At 38.2% G+C, this 26,371-nt stretch overlaps 1 protein-coding gene across 1 annotated transcript in view; it reads right to left on the reverse strand.

Moving 5' to 3' along the window:
- The window catches only part of PHTF2 (putative homeodomain transcription factor 2), a 61,830-nt gene that overhangs the window by 19,951 nt on the left and 15,508 nt on the right, over nt 1-26,371 (reverse strand). The window contains 8 exon segments of the mRNA XM_042872439.1: nt 1,911-2,112; nt 5,555-5,719; nt 6,391-6,556; nt 10,146-10,179; nt 10,181-10,305; nt 11,311-11,380; nt 14,853-14,864; nt 15,252-15,308. Of these exon segments, the coding sequence (XP_042728373.1) occupies nt 1,911-2,112; nt 5,555-5,719; nt 6,391-6,556; nt 10,146-10,179; nt 10,181-10,305; nt 11,311-11,380; nt 14,853-14,864; nt 15,252-15,308 (831 nt within the window).

Raw genomic sequence — 26,371 nt, forward strand, 5'->3', positions numbered from 1 at the left:
ATTACAATCCAATTCCTTTCTGCAATGTTATGTATGCCTCGTTAAAGTAAATATTGCATTTTCAGTTGTAAGAATTGATATAGCAGATATTACAAAATAAAACTGTAGTATCAAACAGTTCTCAGACAATGAATAGCTAGTTCACATTTAGCTCATGAGCGCTGGCATTCACATTTTGAAGGCCTAAATGCAGGATATCCAAAAAGCTTGAGAAAATAAATTTGTGATAGCAGTCACGCTTAATTATCAACACATATAGTATAAAGTCAGCATTTACTTCTTTCAGTTACAAAACATCACAAGGTTTGTTTGTGAAAGGAAGACCCAGATAACAAATTTATCACACTTTTCCCTGATTTTAAATTGAAGTGAAACCAGACCTGACAGTAAAAGGAAGAAGAGAGCACACAGAAGATTGGTCAGCTGTCAGAAACTTTCTGTATACTCTCATTTATTATGACACCACTGCATAGAACCCTGTAAAATTTCCTTCAGAGTTGCACAGTCATCAGTGAAATGACAGACGATCTCTTCACCCCTGCGATTCAGGCATCTATTTTTCTTCCATAATGAGCTCTGGCTTCTGAGATGCTTCAGTGTCAACTCATCTCACTTTCTTAACAGATGAGCTGCATAGAGGGAGGGACATGCAAAATACAGCCTGTGGTGGCTTATCTACTATTTTTCAAGGTGGCAACAAAATGTATATATTATGCTTTGGAATCAGAGATGAGGAGTCTATTCTAGCCTCTGACAGCTTCTCTTCAATGCAAACATGTATACAATGTGATGCTAAGCATGTAGAAAACTCATCACTAAAACCCTTAAAAAAAAATCATCATTTGTTGAATTTCATCAAGAACGCAAAATGCTTGGAATGAATGTCTTCAATGAAGACAACTGAATCACAGTAACTGAATCACAGTTTCAACTGTTGCTGCTGAGCAGACCAAAAGACTGAGGTTACTGCCCTGAGATGAACTTCATCACACCCATTCTGACTTAATCATACAGATATTTATTGGGGTTGTTAAATACATTGGCTATGAAATCCCCCCACAGAATGTCTTTCCTTTATAAAGATGTATAGGCATATACTTCCAGCAGAATAACCTTTCCCTTTGATTTTATCATGAAAAACAATATTGCAATGATTGGTCAATCATTATATATACTACTGAGCCAAAGTCAAGTAAGAGAGCAGTAATGGCAGTCATTAGAAGGCAAATGATAATGGAGCCAGGAAAAAAAACTTTGGAAAATCTATTCTATAGAACCGCAAGATGAAAACAGTATATCCAGGAGATAAACAAGTCCAGAAAGAAAAGTTCTCCTTTCCTTCATAACCATTTATTCTGCTTCCATCTCACCCTTATTTCTTGCTTCAGGAAGCTATGTCTATTTTACTGAGAGGAAAATTGTCCTTTCCTTCTCTTCTATGAGGACAAACCGAAAGAAAAGATGATTCCTGATTCATAGGTAAACGCTCAGAATAAACTCAAAATTACAAATTGCAATTATATGAAATCTGTTCGATTCTGGCACAAAGACGGGCCTACGTACACCAAGAGCATCAAAGAGGCAATAAAGAGTAAAGTGTGCTGTTCAGCTGGACTGAAAAAAAGATACAAGTGACAGCATATGAAATTGTGCACTGAATTACTGAAGAGCAAAGCACGTTTAGATGTCAGCCAGTAAGGGGCCTCTGACAAGAAAAAGGAAAGGCTACATATAAAAGGAATGACATCAGAAGACTTAACATGATTTTGGCCACAGCACTCTAAGCTTAATTTCATTTAAAATACTTTTAAGAATAACATAAATGAGAATACACCAACAGCATCACACAAATACAGGCTGCATATCACCAAACAAACTGTCCTGCTCTGAAAGCAACATGGCACACTTACCTTGTGATGGCTGGGGGTGCTGAAGGTCTCTCTCATGGTTGTGGTGCTCCAGCCCAACTCCTCTGGCCTAATCACCTCACAGAGACGCTCCTGGGCCTGTGCACATTCTTCACTGCTTTTACCTGTCTTTTTCCCATCAAGGGACACGTAGCCATTATCAGTCTCAGTGGATTTATCTATTGAGTTTTTTGCTTTCTTAGATCTATATTTGAAACAAATGTAAGCATTATTTTAATGATTTTTTTCCAGACTAAGTCCTGTTCACCCTTTTCAACCCATGTTTTAGTTTTATTAAGATGAACACAAACAAGTAAAAAGATATTAACAGCTGATGAAATGTTTGTAAGCTTATTTTTAATCTTCTAATTAATACTCACTATTCTTTCCTATAAACATTATAAAAGAAACAGTGTCCAAAAGAAAACTATATTATTAGGTACAGAGAGAAAAGGAAACCGATGTTTTGCAACTAAACATCACAGTATCTTTGGCAACAGAAGAACCAGAAGCCCAAATACAAATGAGGGTTGTTTGTTTTATTCTTAAAAAAAAAAAAAAAAGTTAAAATGTTATTAACTCAAAGCAAATGTGCCATTCATTTCTTACAGCTGTGAGCGTGCTCTGTTAGTACTTTCTGAGCGTGTTTGTTTAAATTCACTCTGCACACTGACAAGTCTGCTAGCCAGAATGTGAGTTATCCTTTCCCATATATGCAGTAACACCCCAGTGACATAATTGAATAGTATCTAACAAACACAGTAATTAAGCTTGTTTTTAAATAACAAACCTATCAATTATGCTTAAGTATTATTATTCTTATGAGAAGTCTAATACCAATCTATCATCTTCCATAACACTGTCTAAAAGTCAAGGCCACTATCTAATCAGTAGATGTAGTAGTAAGAATATCTAATGCCACAAAAAAAAAAAAAAAAAGCCTTTCAAAAGCAGAAGTTAGGATGATAGGATGATTGCATTTCTAAATTAGAAAGTATTGTTGATGAAGGAATGAAAATGGAATAGCAGCTTTCTGCCTTACTGACACAGATCACATTAAAGCAGAATTTCACTTTGGCTTCTGTATTTCGAAATAAATAACAAGGAAAATCTTTACCCAGAAAGCAATAAAATCTTGTGTGTTCAGTAATTCCCAGAACACTTCTGGGGAAAAAAAAAAGAAAAAAGAAAAAAAAGTAGTAGTATTATAAATGAAGACTTTATTCTTTACATTTATAAAACAAAAGAACCACAGAACCACTAAACATAGACTTGATAAAACTATCAAGAATCTAATCTACTCTTTTGCTTCTGTAGGGAAACAAGCATTGCCCTTCTTCAGGAAGCTCTGTAGGAACTTGAATTACACAGCAGATTAAATTCCTCCCTAATATGTACATCGTATGAACTGGGACAGGTGGCTTACATTGTTCCTAAGATAAGGTATTCCATATACACAGGGAAGACCCACCAGCTAGGGAAGAAAATCCAAAAAGGAGCAATTAATCTGCAAGACAATGGACTAAGTAACAAGCAGAAAAGGCAGTTACAGACACTTTTCATCCCTCTTTATCTTCTTTAGTCTCATTCCACCTTCCACCTTCAAGCATTCCAGGAGAAACATTAAATGGCATTTTTTAATTATTATTTTTTTAAAAAGCAGCAACTGCTACTCCGCTTCCCTTGTAGAAAGCTATAGAACTTTCCCTTATCTAGTTCCAAAATTCTTTATTGATTTCATTTCTAAATAAGTGAGTAGTACTTTTTTTTTTTAAGAGGAAGTTTTTCACACAGAGGGTGGTGATGCACTGGAACAGGCTGCCCAAGGAGGTTGTGGATGCCCCATCCCTGGAGACATTCAAGGCCAGGCTGGATGTGACTCTGGGCAGCCTGGTCTGGTGGTTGGTGACCCTGCACATAGCATGGGAATTGAAACTAGATGATCATTGTGGTTCTTTTCAACCTGGGCCGTTCTATGATTCTATGATTCCATTCTATGATTCTAAAATCAGCTGAAATACTTTTGGCAGTTTTTACATATTTGCATGGATCAGATTTTATTATAAGCTTATAAAGAAGAGACAGCAAGATACTTTATCATGGGCTCTGTGGAGCAGATTGCAAGCCTCTTCCTGTCTGCAGATTAGCAATGCGCCAGCTTGCATACAAACACAGTTTTTATTTTCAAAATCCATAAAGATGACAATTTAAGACAGTACTGAGGCTTTGGGCAATCAGCTCAAACTACTATCAAAAAACTCTCCTAACTCATCTAAGCTGCAAAGCTTTTTAGAAGTTAAAGATTTCCACAACTGAAGTAAGGACAAATTCCTGGCACTGGGGTTTCACAAGAACATCTTCAGCAACATCACAATCTCAAGCCAGTTAGCCCATGCTCTCCATGTTGCATTCCTGCTTCCTCATTCCCAGTCCCACTTTGCAAATAAAAATATCTGCATGACTTTGGAAAAGAAAAATTACATGATGAAACTGCTGTGAGGAAAAAAAAAAAAAGGTTATTTTTCATCTGGATAAGCTGCCATGGTTCATTCTCAGACGTACAAACCTCTGCAGCTGAAGAGTGACTAAAGGCTGCTTATAGCATTCTCAGTCACCCCAAGGAAGTGAAGAAGGCAAGGAAGAAAGTGAGTCTTCTCACAGTCCTCAACAGTCCAACAATACTGATTGAAAATCAGTATCTTCACTGAGCAGATAATGTTCAAAAGTTTACAAGATCACACTCCAAATGTACCAGAAAGAAATACACAGAGACCGATTTAGATGTGGTGTTACACAAAGAACAGCTGTGGTGTCTATTACTATTGCTCACAGTTTGTTAAAACCAGCTTAAACTACACACAGAAAGACCAAATTAACTTCTGCAGCATTCTTAGATATTTTTAAAATTTTTCCAGATTTTTATTTCCAGAATGTAATGTAACACAAGGTAAAGCTTTACCAGAGGTTAAGTGCACAAATCACGAATACAACAGACACATTAGTGTTGCAATATTTAAGATGCAGCATGCAGAACAAAACAATGTAGTAACTTGCAGTATCCCTTTTCTTCATTTTGTACCAGTTCATATGCATGTATTCAACTTTACTAATAAATGCTGATGTGTAGCACTCTGAAATATAACAAGCTTAAATGCTTCTTCCAGTCATTAGAAAATGTATCTTCATAGCTCACTGACAGATTAAATGCCATGCTTGAGTCCTGAAGGTTTTTCCTTCAGAAAAATGTGTAATTTGATGACAGTGATGGCCATCTATGTGCATTCTCTCCACGTAATTATCAAGTAATGCAATCAACTAAAATGTAAGAGTAAAATTTTCTCGTTGGATTAAAATTGAAAAACCAAGCTAGTTTATTCCTGATACATCACAAAGTGCAGTCCTACAATTATCATAAAATCAGCCAAAGTTACTTTGCATTTCTACAGTTATTTCATCAGCAATTTCATCAGCAATTTCAGAAGTCAAAAAACAAGAGGTTAATGCATGTTCAAACACTGAGCTGAGTTTACTATTAAGTTTTTGTCAATTTATTTTTTGTTCTTATCTAATCAGCAGATTAATGTTTACTTCTCTGGAAAAGGGATAGTGCATATCTCACACATATGTAGCCTTGAATAAATACAAACCCTGATAAAAAGAAAGCGGCATGCCAGATATCTCTGAAGACAGCGCCAATACTGTAAGAGGTGCTTGTACCGTAGCTCTGCACTGTTCCCTCCTGTGTGTTATCTGTGGTACTAGAGCCATCTCCTTCCCTATGTACTTCCAAATGTGCTGCTTTCCTTAATTTCCTTCATCAGAAGAGATTAAAATTGGAAGGTAGCTTTATAAGTGCAATCTACTACTTCTATAACGTGTTCAGCAGTTTTAGACATGCAAAAACAAGCAAAATTTCAAGACGTTGCTTAAGGTTTATCGTGTTGATTTAACAAACTCCATTTACAAACACTAAGATAACAGTTACTCATCATCTTAACATTAAACACAAGATAAGATAAATTTCATCTCTGAGGCTAAAAACTGCAAAATTTCTCTATTGCAGGTCTTCCCACTATAATGGGACAGTTCACTGTAGCAAACCATATACACTGAAGTGCTGGAAGACTTTCAGGTCTATGCTTCCAGTACCTCCTTTAACACACTTCTCACAGATTGCTGGTCAGTACTGCACAGAGTTCTAAAGCAAAACTTGCAGTAATATGTCACTCCATCAGTATTCAGTCACAAGCTCTTTTGAGGCAAAAACATCAGATTTAATGTATTAAAAAAAACAGTGCACAAATTAGTAAATGCACAAATGTTAGAGCACTAACCAAGCACCCATTTTAAAGTTTCAGATAAAAATGGAGCTTCAATTTCTCATCCCTTGTGAAGCAGAGACTGTAAATCCCTACAACTTTATGCACATTCTTCAGAATAGTTCAACAAACCTAAATGATAAGTACTTTAATACAGACTATACCTTCTTCTTTTAACCCCTGTGCTGGGAGGAGGCTTAGGGGTTCGTGTTGAAACAATCTGACAGTGTACAGTTCCAAGTAGCAACATGAGCCATATTGGCCCAATTACTTCAGTCAGAGGTATATTATGTGGGCTCTGGGCTGTACAGAATAACACTACAGCAGCAACTGGAAAAGAAGGAAGATGAAGTTGAGTCCAATACTTGAAATGTCTGGGATGGCCAACTTATTATATGACTTATCTTAAAATGAGAAGCAGTTACATGTAGTTCTTTACCAGCATTTTAAACCAAGCCTGAAATTCAGAGCATGGAATGACAATTACAATAAAATGAAAGACAGTAATCAGGATTTGAATACTTGACTTATCTTCACGCTCATGTCTTCTTGTGATATTATAAATATTGCTCAAAAAATGGTAGCAGAATGAAGGGCGGAGGGGAAGGCATTTGCAAAGCTAGGTATGACAGGAAGTAAATTCATATTAAGATGACAATTTAGTAGGAGAAAAAAAAAACAAAATCAAGCAACAAATGCTATGCTTCAATCAATCGAGATAAATTTAGTCCTGTATCACTTGAAACCAACACAGCACAATCCAACAAGTCAGGTGAGCATAGGAGACAGCACACAAGGAGCTGGTTTCCCTGACGGGCTGTATCCCTCCACTTTGGAGATGCTTAACACCCTGCTGGACATTGCCCTGAGCAGCCCATGGCAGCTAATGATGCTCCGAGCAGAGGTGGCCTGAGTGACCCCTGGAGGTGCCTGCCAAGCTCAGCTAACTTGCGACTGTGAAATCAAACATCTATTTCAAAGCAGACTAGTGACGAGAAACTCTTAATACTCTAGCTGAAAGAATTTTGAACTTCATATTCCATTCAAAAGACAAAATTTCCCATACACTTGTGTATAGATTTTCTAATAACAAGAAAAACTCAAAGACAAACTATGTACATTACAGGGTAGTCCAGCTGAAGTGACCAGGACTCCAACTAGCATTTGTGCTTGGGAAAGTGGCAGCTTCCTCTTCACAGAAACTTAGAATCAGTACGGTTGGAAAAGACCTCTGGGATCATCAAGTCCAACCATCAACCCATCATTACTTGTTAATCTTATAAACCCTATAACCTGCTTCTCATACACAGACAACAACTACAGAGCTCTTCCTACTCCTGTTAGAACAGCCCAATCACTTCTACAACTTAGAAAAGCTTTTAGAAGCTTTAGGTCAGTAACAACAACATCTTTTTCTAAATGAGTTCATCTGAGTTTCTCAAACACACAGATTCATATGGTATAAAGTATAAACAAATAGCCAGCTTTGATTCCTACTATGCAGTTTGTGTAAGTATACTGATCTGAGTACAACAAGCTTCACAGACCCACTTGAAATGATTTTCAGGACACGTCTCCACAAAATCATTTCAAACTTCACTATAGATTTCAGAAAACATGAGTCTATAGACTGCACACACCTACCATGACAGAGATTAACAAAACATTACCTACCTCCCAATCCTTTCAGTAACACAGGAAGGAAATACACAAATTTCTGCACAACATGCCAACATGCTGTAGTTCAAACTACCACAGAACTGCTCCTACCAACAGCTTAGGCTTCAAACAAAATTTCTCCTACCAGATTCAATTATTTCTTTCCTCATTTATTACATCTGGACTGGTATTTTCCTAAATGACAGTGCTGTATTTTGTGAAAAAAATAGAATGATTTCATGTAGAGCCAAAAAAGCTGTCTCAAAGCAGGCAACTACATTTCAAAGACCAAACCATTTATTTTTTAGCACTAAAAGCTTTGAAATAGTTGTATCACCAAGAATTTTAAAAATGCATACATACATATATATGTATCTCGCCAAAATAAACTTTTAACTGCTATGAATATTCACATTTCTTGTTTCATACTAAAATGCACAGTATGAGATACACACTGATTTCACAAATCAGTTTTGATACTAGAATATAGAAACATTTTAAAAGTAAAAATGAGGTAGTGGTATAACCTAAATGGATATGGAATCAGAAGAAAAAAATTTTTACTTCTACCTTAACTTACCAGCCTGTTCAATGACCTTGAACAGAAACATTTCCCTGTTTCTCCTTCTCTTATCACAGTTTTCTAATCATAATTTATTATGAAGTAAACAAATGTAAATAAAATCTGGAGTTTTAATCTACAGTCAGGGAAAAAAATTCTTTCCTTTACTGTTACTATTTAGCATAGTATACTCACAGGCTAATATATGCAATAATAATTCTTAAGCACGTACCTAAGAATTTGGGATAGGGAAAATTTTTGACAGCCTACATGAATGTTATCAACTCTTTGAAAGGGTTGATAACTGCAGAATGAGGGGAAATGGTTTTAAGTTGAGAGAGGGGAGTTTTAGGTTGGATGTCAGGGGGAAATTCTTTACAGAGAGAGTGGTGAGGTGCTGGAACAGGCTGCCCAGAGGGGTTGAGGGTGCCCTGTCCCTGGAGGTGTTCAAAGCCAGATTGGATGGGGCCCTGGGCAGCCTGGTTTAGCATTTAATGTGGAGGTTGGTGGCCTTGCACGTGGCAGGGGGGTTGGAGATTCATGATCCTTGAGGTCTCTTCCAACCCTGGCCATTCTGTGATTCTGTGATTCTGTGAATGTCAACATATTTCAAGTTTGGGGGCATCATCACTGTGGAACAAATTCTATAGCTGCTAACATCAAACAAGAGGTAATATATTTTTATTTTCTAATTTTAGATACAATTTCCAAATGATACAGAAATTCATAACTGTGAGGACTGCACAGGTAACTGAAAAGGTAATCATCATATTTTAATTGGTTTCAGTAGATAACTTATCAGTCATTTAGTTTTTCAGAGTGCTTAAACTGCTCCCAACATGCATTAAGCTTCTGATTTGTTTTTTGTTGTGCGTGCTTCCAATACACTTATTTTCTTACTGACTTTCACACTGTTAGATACTGACTCATTACATTACATTCTTTCTTCTCTAATTTTCCTCTTTTATACTACATATAATTAAGAGGAGCAAAGGCTTCGATTACTGGAACTGGTGATTCATCATCCTTTTTAAAAGCTGAGAATTTCCTTCTGTTTATTATAAAATGACTTTGCACAACTGTTAATCTAGGAAGTGTAAAATTAAGATGCATACTCCCTTCATATACAATGGAAAAGTTAGCAGAAGCATATAGGACAGTAAGTAATAGATTTGTCAGTCATCCAGAAGCATGGCTGAGGTATGACTGAAATATGAGCTTAAAGTTTACTGCCTCTGATGTGACAAGATAACCCATGGAAGAACTGAAAATTGATCACACATCATCCAGTGGGCTGTGCAAGATGCATAATGGCAGGTTCAGCATCCTTCGCAGACCAAGAGCTCTTATCAAGAAGCACAAATAACAGGACTAATCCTAATTCAGAAAATCAAAGGTTTCTCAGGTGACTCTCAGTCTTGAAATCAATTAGTCCTAGAAACCTAAATCATACACAGAGATGCCAAAGTAACAAGAGTGCTAAGTGCTGAAGAAAACCTGCAAGGAAATCCTCAAATTTTCCAAATGTCCCCTTTATACAATTGTAAAAGAGGAACTAATCATAAGACACTTTTGCAATCTATTCCAGCATACATTAGAAAGAGTTTTAACAGTATTAAGTGAACAAAGCAACATATTGAAGTAGTAATGGTTAAATTAAGGCATTCAGTCGAAGCTGATCCTATAATCCAATTCTACCTTGAAGAAGGTAAAGAACAAGCAGCCAAAAAAAAGATGACTCTCGATGTCACTTGTAGCCACCACCTGTAGAAGAATGGAAAGAAAACAACTCTCACGATTCCTTTGCGGGTCAGAGATGTCCAAGGACTTTCGGGTTTTGCTTTAGCAAAAGCAGATCCTTAAAAAAAGAAAAAAAAAAAGAGAGAAAAAGAATGTATTTCATTTTATGACTAATAATAAATTGAGATGCTAAGTAGCTATAGACAGAAGATCAGTAATTAAATGTAATTATGCATAGTTCTAAATGCATCTACGTTGATGGTAATCAACATAGAGCACTGCTGTAGCCAGGAAAGTGGAATACAGTTGAGAAACGTGCAGCGGTATCAGTCAAACTGATGACTAGCTCTAGGAGAAGGAAAGCTACGTAAAGACTAATTCATCTGTCTCTTCTTCTATACCATTTTTCATCTCACTCGTTCACACACTCTTTCTTCACATCCTTCCATTACTTTCCCTTCTTGCTTCCTGCAAATTCCCTTTTCTCTGGCACCTAGAAAACTCTAGTATTTGCTTAGAGCTATGGCTCTAAGAGAGTCTGTGTATCCATGTCACCCACAACTGGAGCGTGCACATGTGCATAAGCAACTCCACGACTGCTAGCAAAGACCAAGGATTCTGCCAATTCTAGATCTGAATTCAACAAGCACTACAGGAATGTATTTTCGAGAACAAGCTGGCTGCTGGGATCATGGAAAAATAATCTAGATAACATTTTCCCCAGGCTTCGTGAGGTATGAGGAAAATTAAATAAAGATCAAATAAAGATTAAATACTTCTTGAGAAGTCTTACATCACTTTGACCTTCTCTTGTTGCTTTGCTCTTGAAAATGTGTAAGAAATATTTAATGCCTATATAACTGTTACTCTTCCAAAATTTTAACATAATCTTTCCCCAAACCATCAGAAGATTTGAAAGAAGTGTGGAAGTATGAAAATAGGAGACTGCTGAACTGATAATGCTCAAACTATCATCCATAGAAATCCACTGATTTCTTTTTCTCAAAACCTAGGTCTATTCAAAAAACTTAAATCCAGTTTTTTGAGCCTTCAGCTTATGACAAGACAGACTGGTAGTTCATTTAATTCTGAGAAATCTGGCTTCTTCTAGCTCAAGACTTACCTCGTACAAGGTCAACATCTATGAGGTCTGGTTTTACGTGTCCTGTTTTCTTTGGTTTGTTTCTCAAACCCTGAAATATGCAAATATTGAACATCAGCAGAATACAGAAATAATGTGATGTGATAATAATGATATGGTCAGTAATTGTGTTTAACCTATACTGTTCTCAGACAAAAGTCAACTTCAGAGATTTAAAGTACTACAAAACATTCTGAGGTACACGGCACCATTCAATGCCTTTTTCACACTTGACAATCTAAACAAAACCTGAACAATTACTGATCCAACTACGTAGATCCAAAATGTTGTTAAGCACTGAGCACACACTCCCCATGGCTTCGGGTTATACAGACAAAATCTGCACACACTTGCAACAATTAGTAGTACATTCGTATTAGGTTTCCAGAGCTTTTTTTTTAAAAAATTACTTTCCTGAATCTTTTCTCCTTTGATATCTAATTAAACTTCATCAAATGCTCATATTAGAACTCCTCAATTCTAAAACTAAACAGCAAATCACACCGTAATGTGTGCCACTAATCAACAGCAAATCAAAAGCCACTAACCAACAGCAAGTTCTGCTGTCAGAAGTCCAAATTCTAGAAAACTACTGGTATTCCCAATACTGAATATAGAACAGCCTATTGAAAAGAAAAAGTAAACAACATGGGGAAGCAGCAGGGAAAAAGAAAAAGCTTCTATTTATTCTTTCTTTTAGAAACAGCACCTTTCCTTATAGAAGAGCCAAACTTCCTCACAAAACTGTCAAGTTTATTCTTTATGTTAAGATGTGATGCTTAGAGACAGATGTTTGTGAGTTTATTTTGATGCCTTCAGATCAGCTCCTGGTCACATTAGCTAATAATGATTCCATGTACAATTCAGACATAGTAAACTACAGTAATTCAAAAAAATATTGAGGATACAAATGGAATTATAATGGAAGTGATTTAACTGTGCTCATTCAAATAGCAGTTCCATTTGCTGGTGAACTGCAGATTTCGAACACAGTAATACTACATTCATGTTAAAAAAAATGTATTACTTCAGTATAAGCATTAAATTTAGATAAAATTATACAAATTAAATTAATAAAAATGAAAGATCAATGACATCTAGCCGTGTGAATCTTCATAGCAACTACATAAAGCATGTTTTCAAATAGCACAGCTCAAAATATTTCTTGCACTTAAATTCAGCTGTACTTATTTTTAAAATAACACTATAATATAAAAACCAAAACCAACAAAAACAAATCACTGTTGGCAGGGAACTAGCTGTATAGTCTAATGGTAGGCCCATTAGAAAGAAGAGAGTTTGCTTGAAATTAAACAAAGTTAATACATGGAACTGATGGGTGGTTAGGACAAAATGTGTTCTTAAGATGACAAATGCTGTTTTACTGCAGACTTAGCACTGCTTAATGTACAAGATTTTCATAGGTCAGCAGTCTTAAAACTGCAGTAATTTTATGTGGAAGCCCATACTTAGAAATTGAATTTACTGTAACTCCATAAATAGCTATATATTCCTGGGAATTCTTGCATAAGCAAGCCACTCTATTTCATAAAAGGTTCTAAAGATTAAAAATAGAAGATACTGTATGATACATTTCAACTGTACTGCTGCTTATGGGCCTCATGATTTTTTCCTCAGAAGTCTAAATAAACAGATATGTGCATCTTAGAAGAAATAACCCACTGGAAATACAGACAGTCCTATGAACAATTTACCCCTGTGCCCATTTCCATTCTGCACAAAGAACTTTTCAAAAAAAAAAAAAGTCAACAATGGAACTCAATGCATCTTTCATAGGGAGAGCAGTGGTGACATTCTTAAAAAATGTCACTGGTCAAATCTCAAGTGCTTTCAGTGTCCATGAACTATAGTGAACTGGTAGCTCTACTTTTTGCCACACACAGTGAAAGAATTCCTTTTATTAAGATGCAATTTCTCTATTCATGTGTCACGAATTTGTGTGATGTATGCGGAAAACAGTAGTGTTCCAACATAAGGTTAATTAAGAAATAATTATGTTCCATACTATTCAGATCCATCCCATTAACTCACATAATTTCTATTCAGTAATTAACACATTTCTGCTACCTAATATAAAAACCACAAAGTTTAAATAAAAGCTCTTAAAAATAGTTACTGTTGTAAAAACTCCACTGCGCAAAGTTTAAAATTAATAGTTCAGTTAAAACTACCCTATTAATATTAGTTTATACTACTGTTTTTTACTAAAAAAAACTTCTTGGTTAAGTTCTTTATTAACTTCTTTAGTTAAGTTCATTTATAAACAGCATTATAATGGCCTTGAGATAGAAGCTTTAATGTATGACACCTAAAGGTAACAACCTCTTTCACTGCTCCCTTCATTATGCTACGTCATGGACTCCTCAGGGTTGGAAGAGACCTCTGAAGGCATCTAGACCAGCTCCTCCGCAATGGACAGGGACACCACAACTAGAGCAGGTTGTCCAGGTCTCCGTCCAGTCTCCCCTTGAAAGCCTCCCCATCACTGCTAACTCTTCTGGGCGCTATCATTTTTCCCATTGTTTATTTGTTAATTATCAGCCTATAAACCAAACAAGCTGAATTTCCCACAGGCTCAAGACTATATTTGCAATAAATTATTTGAATGTTGCCCTATTACACGGCAGCTACAAGAACTTCTGTTGTAATGGCAACTGGTTTTCACAGTCACTGAAAAGACACTGAAAATAACGCCAACACCTTTGTTTGAAATTAGCTGTGCTGATATCAAGAGCATTTCTGCACCACCTCTCTGCATGCTTCAGACAGCGGGTACCACAAGATGCAACTGTCGTGCAATAGCCTTCTGATCACATCAGCGTATGGCCGCAATCAAAGCTGCACCTCATGCGGCACACAGCAGTACTGTGCCAGGGAGGGCTGCCTGGCAGCTCCCAGCACCTGAGCTGCACAGTCCCCAGGTGTCCCTGCAGCTGCACTCAGCCAGCTCAGCACCAGCAGCAGCTCAGGTTCCTCATGCTGCCTAACGGGGCATGTTGTACAACTGTGGTGTCACAAAGATTCCTTATCAGGCTCGGAAGCACTTCTGAAAATATCATCTCTGATTTAAAAGCTAATCTGTAGATTTTATAGAGAGATCAGGTTGGTGAGAGCTCCTGTGTAATGATCTCCCTAACATATGCTATTTAGCTATTGAAGTAGTGGAGAAGAACAATCAAAAACCCACAGGAATGCTGAATAAATGTGTATTTTACTAATGCTAAGAATTAACACAGCCTTTAAGCTCATGCAGTAATAGCGTATTTCTTGTATGCAGTACTTGAAGAGAAAAGGTTAATTGCAAGAAAACACCAGTGAAACTAATTTTAACATTACAGAGTATGACACAATCTACAATCAGCAGAAGTACTACACACAGGATTGACTATTTTCCCCAGAACGCTGTAGCAATGCGGCAGACATTGATGGCACTGTTAGTTAAACCAAAATGCAAAAAACTGCTGTTAACTGCTTTCTCAGGACACAAAGCCTGAAGTACTTACCAGTCTAATAAACTGTACAAAACAATGACAGCATCATAAAGGAGGAAAAGTGAACTGGAGGGATAAGGTAACTAACTGAAATAAGGAGAGCTCAGATAACTGACGTTAGAATTCATCACAGAGTGAAAGAGAGGCACTCATAAACTAAGCTCTGGCTTAAGACAATAATAAAAAAGCACCGAAGTACAGACTGATGTAGAACTTTTAAATGCTGTGGATTTAGCAGTCATATAAATAGAGTATACTATGCCAGTTTCATTTGGTTACACTCCAGAAGTCTATTTTTGCTTCACCAGCATTAAAGAATATCCCATACATTGTAAATTACATCAGCATATACAATTACAGCATTACCGATAACTGGCAAAAGAAAAAAAAAGACTTGATATACTGTATTACCTTGATTTCTCTTTGTTCTACTGATTTTTCCCATATTTGTTGATCATATGCCCCAATCTAAAAAGAACAAAAAATAGAATCTAAATTAGGTTTTCAAATAAATTGACAGTACAAAATCAACCTATCTTTCAGACAAACATGAAGACGGCAGGTTATCTCCTCAAGGAGACTTATTGTCAAAGCAGTCATCATCTTCCATGCTCCATCTCTACTGGGCAGGACCTGGCTGACCCAGAACTCTGCTGAGCCTGACAGGCTGAGGCCAGCCAGCCCAGAACCTCACTGCGGGGCTGCCCGGCATCAGTGCAGCTGCTGCCAGCTAACTTGAAAGAAAATACAATTCACAGTTAGTTGAAGCCAGATCTTCCACTTGTTATTTTAGAATGGCTGCCTCTACATTTCCTGCTCCTCACCACCCACTTTTACAGCTCCATTGTCTTGATTTCCATCTCTTCAGATTGCACGGCAGCAGACGTTACCAACAGGCTGGGAGGCAGCTAGATTCCAGGTCAGGGAAAACTCAAAATGCAGAAAGAATATCAGGAAACTGCCCTTTTCCCCAATGAATCACTGATGAAATAACACTCCTAGTAGACCTATTTTGAAATTCAACTAATCTTTTCCTTATACCATAGTGTACTGTTTTCTTTTCCAGAGAACAAGCATTATTTGAAGATTGTCAGTTCTAAGGTTTCCAAGACTCTCATTAAGCTGCCAGTCTATTTATTCCCAAAGCTCTTCTAAAGATCTTAGTTTTGTCTGAATGTGAACAAGCTTCTAGTTAAAAAATTATAGTGAAAAGCAACTGGTTTTCTCCAGGCTCTACTCTCATCACAGTTTTGTAGAAAACTTCAGGTATTTATAAGACTAAGGGTAAGATAAAGTGACAAGAATAAGTCAATATGTGAGACAATGCATCTTTCTAAGAAGTTACCAAAGAGAACCAGCTTGCTTTGAATAGCGCACAGAGCTTCTAGACATTTCTCAGCAATGATCTGTTTTAAGTGTAGAACCAAGAAACAGCTTAAGTTGGAAGGGACCTCAAATGCCACCCAGCCCCAACCTCCACCAGCTCAGGCTGCCTGGGGCCCCATCCAGCCTTGAGCACCTCCAGGGATGGGGCACCCACAGCCTCTCTGAGCAGCCAGTGCCCTCACCAAACATTTTTAGTTTTCTCCTTAGACATTCATACAGACACACACGCGCACCCACACTTACTGCCTCATACCTGAACCTTGGTTCCTGTTACCAAGCTCTGACCAGTGAAGTGTTACATTGATTTTGAGTCACAATAGCAAGGCAGATGTATGGAAGGAAACTTACTCTAAGTCTCCTTATTGACTGTAAAGAAAGCTGATACAACCAGCTTGGTCCAAACACCTGATGGGAAGGAAAAAACCTCACTGCTTGATTACTCCATGGCTTATTTTTATATCTGCTTAGTACTTCCTATTCACAAGATACAAGCATCCAAACAATTTCTAGCTCACTATCCTAAAATACCAAAAGAAAAACCTACCGATTTTCTAGTAATAATAAGACATGCTTAGCACCTTGCACTTAGAAAAAGCACTTATACCATGGAAAATAATGGACAAGTCAGGCACTGTACTGAGCAGATTAAGCACTTGCTCTAATTAAACTAATTAAAATAAAGCCAGTTTAAAGCTGGCTCCATCTGGATAACCGCCAGCAATTAAAAAGTCAACATGAATAAGCACTCCACCCAGATGTTTGTATCAAATTGCTTTGGCTTCTTCCTAAATACGTTTTAAATGACATTTCAGATCTTCCTGTTTTTCATGACATTTACATTTCATTTCTTAGAGTCCTAAGTGAGTTTTTTGTATGGCTCAATATTGGGTCTTTCCCCCCTCGCTTCCCAACAAGCTTTCTTTCTACAAAGACAGAAGAGTCTGCCTCCCACTTCATTGGGCAAGAAACAAAAGTGGAGGCCTTTGTGCCAAGAAAATTGCAAAGCAAACTCTGTATTTCTAATCCCATTCATGACCCATACTGTTTTAGAGTTGAAAGAGTCTTTAAGAGAGTTCTTCACATAAACAAACAATAGATCACTTGTTATAGGAATTCTGGGAAACAGATCCCAGAAGACATCTGAAGCAAGTCAGTCGACCAAATTTCATTTGGGCTTACTCATCTTCTCCCACCAACATACTAGGCAGCAGCCTCAGCCTCCAAAACACACAAGCAGGGATTTTGGCATTGATATTTTTCTTTTAACATTACTCCATAACGTAATTATTGCAGCAGTAGGTAAAATAAGAGAAGAGGACAGGAAGATGGTCTTTTACAATATGTACTGGCCTGGCCAATCTTTTCTGATCATGGTCAATTATCAAAATCTGAGTAGAGGGCTGTTAAATAAAGGCATACTGTTGCAAACAGAAAAGAGTTCTAGGGACAGCTACAGAGAGCAATTATCACTACAATCTCTTGCAAATTATTATTACTTTTTTTAATCCACTCAGTTTTGCATTTTGTGCTTTAGGAAACCTTTTGAGGCACTTTTGGGAATGCACATGCAAGTTCAGCCATCAAATCTGCACCTGATCTTCAATTTCCCTTCTCTCAAACAGCACAAGCATCCATCTATACTTCTCTTGCAAACCTATCAGAAGGAAATTAAGGAAGTACACAACACTATCCCAATTTTTACCTAATTTATCAAAGAATTTATCCTCATTTACAAAACAGCTAATCAAAAGTGGATGACAGGCTGTACTCTACAGCTTTTTTGTTTGTTTAAGGATTCAGAAAAAAATAAATTAACCTTAAAAAAAAAACTTCCTTTCTTTCTTTCTTAACAATATGTTAATTCAAGTAATGTGATAAGCCTATCTTTAATTGTTGCTCTTGAATGGCTGGAAATGGAATGGGCTACCCAGGAAGGTATTTGATTCACTGTCTCTGAAGGTGTTCAAGAAACATTTAGATGTGGCACTAAGGGACGTGGCTTAGTGGGGAAATACTGGTGGTAAGTGGACTGGATGATCTCGTAGGTCTGTTCTCAACGTGGTGATTCCATGATTCCATCACCAAGCATGAGCAACAACACATCCCCCTAGTAGGAAATATGTCAATGGCATGCTACAGATGGAACAAATTGTGGTACAACAAACCTGTTGTTTGTTGTAGATATTTTGGAGCAGATATTTTGTATTAATTTAGATTAAATCATGCACCACAGGCTTCCTCAATAACAAGACTCTATCCAGTCTATCCAAACCAGTTACCTCTAAAATATTCAGTCAAGTCAGCTTGCTTCAATAAATGCCCCAATGAGTAGATTAAGGAACCCTGCTCTGTTACGTATTTGTAGAATTACCAACTATTCACCATGCAGCTGTTACAAGTTTCAGCACATGCAGGATTAGTGAAGATTGAAAACCCTGCCAATGTTCTTTCACAATGGAAAATGTTGCTTCAGGTGTAGCCAGGGAGACATCAAGGACAGAAAAAGATGTGGGTGGCATGACAGCAAGTTCCACCTAGAAGGTGTTGCAACATTTTAAACTTATATTTTTTTTTAGAAATTTTTAACCTCATTTTTAGACTTATTTCAAGGTGAAAACAAACTGTAACCCATTATTGCAACTTCCAAAAATTGTCTCAAATTGAAAACTTACTGAAAGCATCAGAAGCCACTGGATTCATTCAAACACTATGCATGTAAATATACTTCAAATCTTTCTCAGAAACAAGAGATGACAAGATGAGCTCAACTTTGATCCCATAAATTGCACTACTTCAAGCGAGCAGAGGAAGGTCACGTTGCTTAAAAAGCAGCAATAAACTCAGGAGGTTAGCAACACTTTTGCTTCTTTCTTCCCAACCAAATAGCTCCGAAAGCACATGAGCACATTTCCTTGTCTATTTAAAACGTGTTTGACACTTTTACAGCTAGTTTTTATAACAACTAGATGTGAACAACTAAACGTTAAGCTATTGGAAACAGCTCATTCTGGTTTCAAATAAAGCCCAGTGCTAAGGGTTTCTGCACTGCAAATTACTGCTTCCCAGCGTCATTCTCATAAACAGATCAATAGGCCACGTGTGCATCAAGACTGAATTTGAGCTTTGTGAATGACATTGATATTCACTTTAAGCTAATGCAGCGATGGTATCAACGTGTAGCCCAATACTCACAGAGCCTTCGGATTCTAATGGAATCGATCAATATTTCAAGAGGCATTTATAATTTATGACAAAGAAGGCTAATGAAGATTATAATCCTAAGAACACATCGCATTTCTTGCTGGATCTTAAAAGTTTAATGTTTATCCATAATGAAATCTGCATGCTAAGCTTTGTCCATTAAAGCTGCTACACATTGTTACAAGCAACATCAAAACACTACTTCAAATCCAAAGGACACAAGCTACAGAGTTTGGCGAATAAAAAGTGAAGTTGCTTCCTTAGGCTGTCTACCAAGGAAATTAAGTTTTTAACATCTTATTAAAATATTTAGTATTAACACATTAGCTACTACACTTTATTAATTTTTGAAGTCCAACATTTTTCAAAAACTGTACAAACCTACAACAGAATGTTTTTTAGTATTGAGACTGATGTATAAATAATTTATACACATGTAATATTATTCATTTAAAAAAACACAGCCTCATATTAAGTGTATGTTCAAGTATACATTTATGGATATCAGACAAAACATTTTTTATTTTCTCAATGCACAAATTTATTAGAAGTTACTCTAAACCCTCTTTTATTTCTACCTAACTGATCCACATTGCAGTAAAGGCAATAATTTCGTAGTTCAGCAGTGTCGTTATCTTTCTTGATCTGTTACTACTAAGACTTCTTTTTTTTCAGGATGCTTTTCCATTTTCAAGGTGTTTGTTGCACTTCTGACCCTCCCCCATTTCTTTTATCATTGATACACTGACAAGACAGGCTAAGCTAAGACAAACCCAGTTTGTAGCCAGAGATGTATAATATAATAGCTTCAGCTATTAGCGTCTGCCAATAGGGACGAGTTTAGAAACTTTTACTCAAACACAGAAGTAAAATGAAGAGATAAAAGCTGTATAACCTCAAGTGCAAATCTTGGAATGTAGGACTGCTGAACAGTTACTAATAGATTCTGGGATTCCCTTCCTTCTCCCTTACTCCCAGAAGGAGAAGCAAAACCAACTGTGCAGAGTAAAATCATAGAATCACAGAATGCTTAGAGCTGGAAGAGACCTTTAAAGGCCATGTAGTCCAACCCCTCTGCAATGAATAGGGACATGCAGCCAGGCCCAGGGCCTGGTCCAGCCTCACCTTGAAAGTCTCCAGGGATGGGGCACCTCTGGGCAACCTGTTCCAGTGCCTCACCATCCTCAACGTAAAAAACCTTTTCCTTATATCTAACCTAAATCTACCTTCTTTCAGCTTGAAAATGAAGAATTGTTTATTATTAATTGTGTAAATTACCAACTAATAATAATAAGTTATTGCCCAACAACAGGCAATAACTGCAGTGAACTAAGAGCCATTCCACTGAACAATAATTTTACTAAAGCTTCCTTCAAAGATACTATTTCCAGAGTAAAATAATGGATAATTAAACATTTATCATCTATGTAAAAATACTTTCTCTGTATCGGTCAATAATGTCATATTAACTCTTCTTAACATCAGCCAGCCTTCCTTACTGTCTATTGAGTAACAGTTTGGAGATTTTAGCAGATCTGCTAAAAACATGAAAGACCTTATTTTTCATCTCACAATTAAACAAAAATTTTATGCATAAGAATATTCAGAAATAAATACAGACACAAACAGTGTATATTCAGAATATACAGTAAAGGAATTACCAAGACCCACCCTAAGCCACTTCCTAGTGACATATGCCGAACACTAGAATTAACTTTCTTTAGGTTACCATTTCTGTGCATTAAAAGAACTAATCAGTAAAAAAAGAAAAGAAAAAAGCACAAACTGCACAAGATTCCATTTGTCACCAAAGTACAGAGCAATCCATTATGAAGTTCACTCATCTCCAAATCTCAGACTAAACATATCAAAGAACTGCGCAGGTTGGAACCTCTGGAGGACACTCAGCTCCTGTGTGGAGCAGCTCCAATTACAGGAGGTTTCTCAAGGACTTAGCCAAGAAAGTTCTAAACGTGTCGAAAGTTTGGGGATTTTACAGCCTCTCTGGGACCGTAACTCAGTGCTCGGCAACTCTCACAGGAAACATTTTTTTCCTATACCTGAATTTCCCCTATTTCAATGTGTGTTTATTGCCTCTCTTGCAATCCCTGCTCGCCTCTGAGAAGACGTGGTTCTGTCCCTTCATGGCCACCCAGATGGCAGCTGCGAAAACAGTGAGCTCTTCCCTTTGCCCTCTCCAGACAGAACAAACCATGGTCTCTCAGACTCATTGCCCATCACACGCTTCAGCCCCAGAACAATCTTCATGGCCCTCCGCTGGGCCTGACAAAGAACATCAATGCCTTTTCCTCTACTGGACAGCCTCAAACTGGGCACCGCACCTTACATGCCATATCACAACCTGAACAGAGAGAGACAATCCCTTCCCTTGACCCACTGCCTACACAATGGCTACAACCCAGTCGTTCTTCAAGGTTTAAGCCCTCAGCAACATTTTTTTTTTCTTACAATTATGCGTTTGCACAAAACGAAGCAGTCTCAAGAAATAACTGGACAAAGAAAACCAGACAGCCTCATTATTTAGTATTGTTCCCTGAAGACAACCAAAAATCCAGCAAGCTCACCATCACTGCCACTTTAATTTTGAAACAGCACTGCCCTTACTCCTGATTACTTCCACTTCCCACAGCATCCATTCCTTGTGCCAGCAACATCCTGCTATGTGACTGAGAGATAAATCAGTTCTCTTGGGAAAAGAAATACTAAATTATAACTTCACCAGGCATAACAAACACAGTTCAAGAATCACTCTTACAGAGGGAATTGCAGCTCACTCGCTCTCTCACAGATACATTCAGCTTCTTACAGTTTAAACTGCATTTGCACCCTGACAAATTCACTCAGTAAGTGCATGAATGTCAGCAGCCAGGCACAGCATACAGCTGCTTTGTTCAGCCACGCTGTGGGTTTGAGCGACTCTGATCAATTGCGTAAGACTTGAATTTTGACTCACTGAAACAAAGTGCTGAAGGTAATCCCCATTACTGGTCAGCTGACAACCTGACGATTTCAGTACTACATAGAAAAGCAGCTTTGTTAAATACATATTTGTCCTCTCGGTGCTTTCACAGAATAATGGAATCATGATTCTGTTATCTCCCCTGAGCCTCCTCTTCCTCAATCCAAAAAGTTCCCTCAGCCACTCCTCACAACACTTGCTTTCTAGCACATTCAACAGCTTCATTGCTCTTCTCTAAACACATCCCAGCAACTCAGTAGTGAGGGGTCCAAACCAGACCCAGCAGTTGAGATGTGGCCTCACCAGTGCCAAGCACAGAGGGACTGGTCACTTCCCCAGTTCTGCCAGCCACACTACTTCTGATGCAAGACAGGACACCGTTGGCCTTCTTGAGTGCCTGGGCACACTGCTGGATCACATTCAGCTGGCTTTAAGCCAACACCCTCAGATCCTTTCCTGTCAGGCAACCTTCTCCACCCTTCCCCACGCTTATACTGCTGTCTGAGATTGTCATGACCCAAGTGAAGCATCCAGCAAGTAGCTCTGCTGAATGCCATACAGTTGGACTCTGCCCATCAGTGTAGCCTTCTTAGATCCTTCTGCAGAGCCTTCCTTTCCTCTGGCAGATCAACACACCCATCCAACTTGGTGTCATCTGCAAACCTTAATTGAGGGTTCACTCGATCCTCCGTCCCCTCATCAACATCATTGACACATAAACAAACCTCGTCCCAAACTGAACCCTGGGGAACATCATTTTCAAAAATAGTCAGCTCCGATTATTGTCAAGTTTTGACACTTGAAGACTGAACTTTTTGAGAGTTTTAGCATCCCAAGTTCTCAGTAATACAGCCACACACCCAGACCCCTGTGCAAAAACTGTTTTGTGTGCCAGGGTCACCAACGCATCACATTAATTCAATACCAAGAGGGAAATAAAGTAGTTTCAGGGTATGATATAATTACTGTTGCTCTCTTTATATTGCTGGAAAGTATAATCTTAGGATAATGAGCTATAAAACACTAAACATTACAGACCTTAATGCAATTACAACTCTAATTTTGCCCTCTAAAACCATGGCAAATAAAACATCTCATTTGTTTTATTGCGCCCTTTAACAGCAGTACCCAAAAGACACCCAAAGCAGCATAAAGCTGTGCTGGCAAAGTTAAATGATAAGCAATTAGATGCACGATTCAGGTTCATTAAGTTCCATTCTGCCTTCACCGACAACCACCCCCAAGAGTTGGAAAAACTTAATTCTCTCCTGCAATATTGTTAACAAATGTGTGCAAAGCCCTCCATCTTTGCAGCAGAACTCCTGCAAGCATTAAAAACCAAAAAGCTGTTATGGTAAATTCCTTGGTTTACCATTAGTTATTCCTTGGTATACCCTGGGTTTTAACATATAGTTGTAAAATTGGAAATCAGAGCGGAAGTTGCACACCTATTACTATCTGTAAACCTTAAAAGTATTACAATAAATGAACACGAAGATTTTAAGTTCGAAGCAGTATTTCAGGTTACAACTGATTTCATTCTTTTTAACCTCAGGTGCTGCTATTGACACAGCACTTCGAATACGCACACATAATCCTAAGGCTATTTATTAACAAAGCACAGACAGGCGCCTCTGAGCTCGGCAGCTGCCAGGGACTGACACAGGGAGCGCAGACAGCCCCACCACACCCGCTGCTGCAAGAGCCGCGCAGCCACGTGCTGACAGCAAGCCGGCACTCGCCTGTCTGACCTCCCTGAGACACGCAAACATCTCAGCAGGGCACTCCTCCGCACGCCCAGGAGCTCCGCAGCAGCTCATTTATACACCTTCCTACACAGCCAGCATGCCCACACTGCACGCCCTGCGCCATCGCTTCGTGCAGCAGCAGGGGAGCTCCTACGACCACGTACCAGGAAAGCGACGCCTGTGCGGCCCTGATCTCAGATAACAAACCTGTGTTAAAACAAACCCTGCAATCCAAATAAAAGTAATTAAGAACTAATAAAGCACTTTTATAAGGCGGTCATAAAGAGCTCCTCTGCACTACAAGCACACCGCATCTATTGCAACAACAATACACAAGTTTACACAATGAAAAGTCTGACCTTTAAACGATAAAGCACATTACTAAATCATCCTCCCCTGAGAAGCTCCACTGCAGACAATAGAATGAGTCACACGAGCAATGAGCCCTGGGTGCTGCTCCTTGGAGAACTTGCAGTTCTATGCCAGCGCAGCTGGAAGAGCTCAACTGCGTAACTCTACCACAGAAGTCCAGAAGTGCCTGACTTTTGAGGAGACAGCAGACCTTTGAAATTCAACAGAGGGGAATCTAGTGCAAAATAAAGGCAAGTTTAAAAATATACCAACATTGAAAACCAAACCACATGGAGTAAGTTATCTATTTAATACCTCTTTCACAAGCGTCCTATTCGAGTACATATAAGGGCCTATTCAAGTACAGTTTCTTTGTATTCTAGAGATAGTCTAAGCTCTTCATGTTCTTTGTTAGGATCTTCATATATCAACTCATTTATGCGAAAAAAACTCTTTCCAAAATAATAGTTCTTTTTCCTCATTTTATCATATAGGCAAGCCATTAGTCTGAGCAATAATTACTGCAACCCTAGTTCTCTTTTGACCCAGGAACAATGTTTTACTGCTAAGTATCAATTTCTCCCCACTTTCAATTTCAGCTACAACAGTGAGGATTCAACAAACTTGAAAAGCAAGGCAAGAGGGACAAATGTGACGCGCTTAGAATTGAAAGCCAAGTTCAGCATTTTGCCATCATAAGCAATCACATAATAGAAACATCTCAGGAGGAACAAGAAACATGCCTGCTATCCACTCATCTCTAGCACAGTTCTTCCATTTCCCAGTTCGAAATTTAAGTACAATGAATCCATGGAGAAAAAATACTGTGCCATGTAAATGATGGTGGAAAAAAAACAGGGACATGGGTGGAAAGTTCAAGATCTTCTTAGGAAAGGATCATACACAGCACTACAAAGTTAACAATTCCCAGGAGTTACCAGCCTGATCCAGGCTAACTCTCACTAAATTGGGACCCTGAGGTCACCATCTAATTATCATGAACACTTACATGAAATGCAACATCTCTGAATTTGTCCCAAAGTAAGACTCCACTCTCTCATTCAGAAAGAAGTTCTGAAAGCTTCTTGATTGTAACTGAATGCAATTCATCTTTGTTCACACCATGGAAAACACTGACATCAGGTCAATGCAACATCGCACCTCTCCTGAAGACAGCCCAGTCTTTCATGAAGTAATGGTGGTCACATATCACAATCCTTTGCCTCAAAGACAGTTTGTACTTTCTGCCTGAGCAGACCTTTGTGAAAACCTGCAGACTTGCAGCAGAAATACTGCTGTTGATCTGGATGCTCTAAGCAGAACCATGTGTGTGCAATCACTGGAAAAAAGCAACAGAACGAGGCTTAAAAGAACGACCTGTTCTGACAGTGAGGTGTCCTGTCAGAAGCAGTCTCCTGGGAACAGTAAAACTGAGGAAAGAGTTGTTGGCATCCAAAGCAGAAGGTCTGCTCTGCTCCTTGTACCATCACAGCACAGGGACTCATCAGAAGACCCTGCGTTCCTAGCACCAAGAGGAGGGAAAGTTGTGGTAATCACAAACAGCATTTCTTTTCCTAAGCATCCAACAGGACCACAGATGTACCTCAAACTAGGAGAAAAAAAGAAAAAAGACAATAGAAAAAAAAAGAGCAGGACCTTTGATTAAGAGTTCTGGAGACTTGAGACTCTTGCTCACATCAAATGACCATTTTGTACATAAAGATAAATCTGTCCATGATTGTTCACCATCACCATCCACAAAACCTCAGAGACCTGAGAAGCGGGTAAAATCAGCTTAATCTAAGATTTTTACAATAAGCATCACTTCTCCCTTCCATGAGATCCTCCACTGAATTTCGTTACAT

Source organism: Lagopus leucura, unplaced genomic scaffold (genome assembly GCF_019238085.1).
Source record: "Lagopus leucura isolate 7727_CA_CO unplaced genomic scaffold, USGS_WTPT01 Super-Scaffold_100008, whole genome shotgun sequence".
NCBI lineage: Eukaryota > Metazoa > Chordata > Aves > Galliformes > Phasianidae > Lagopus > Lagopus leucura.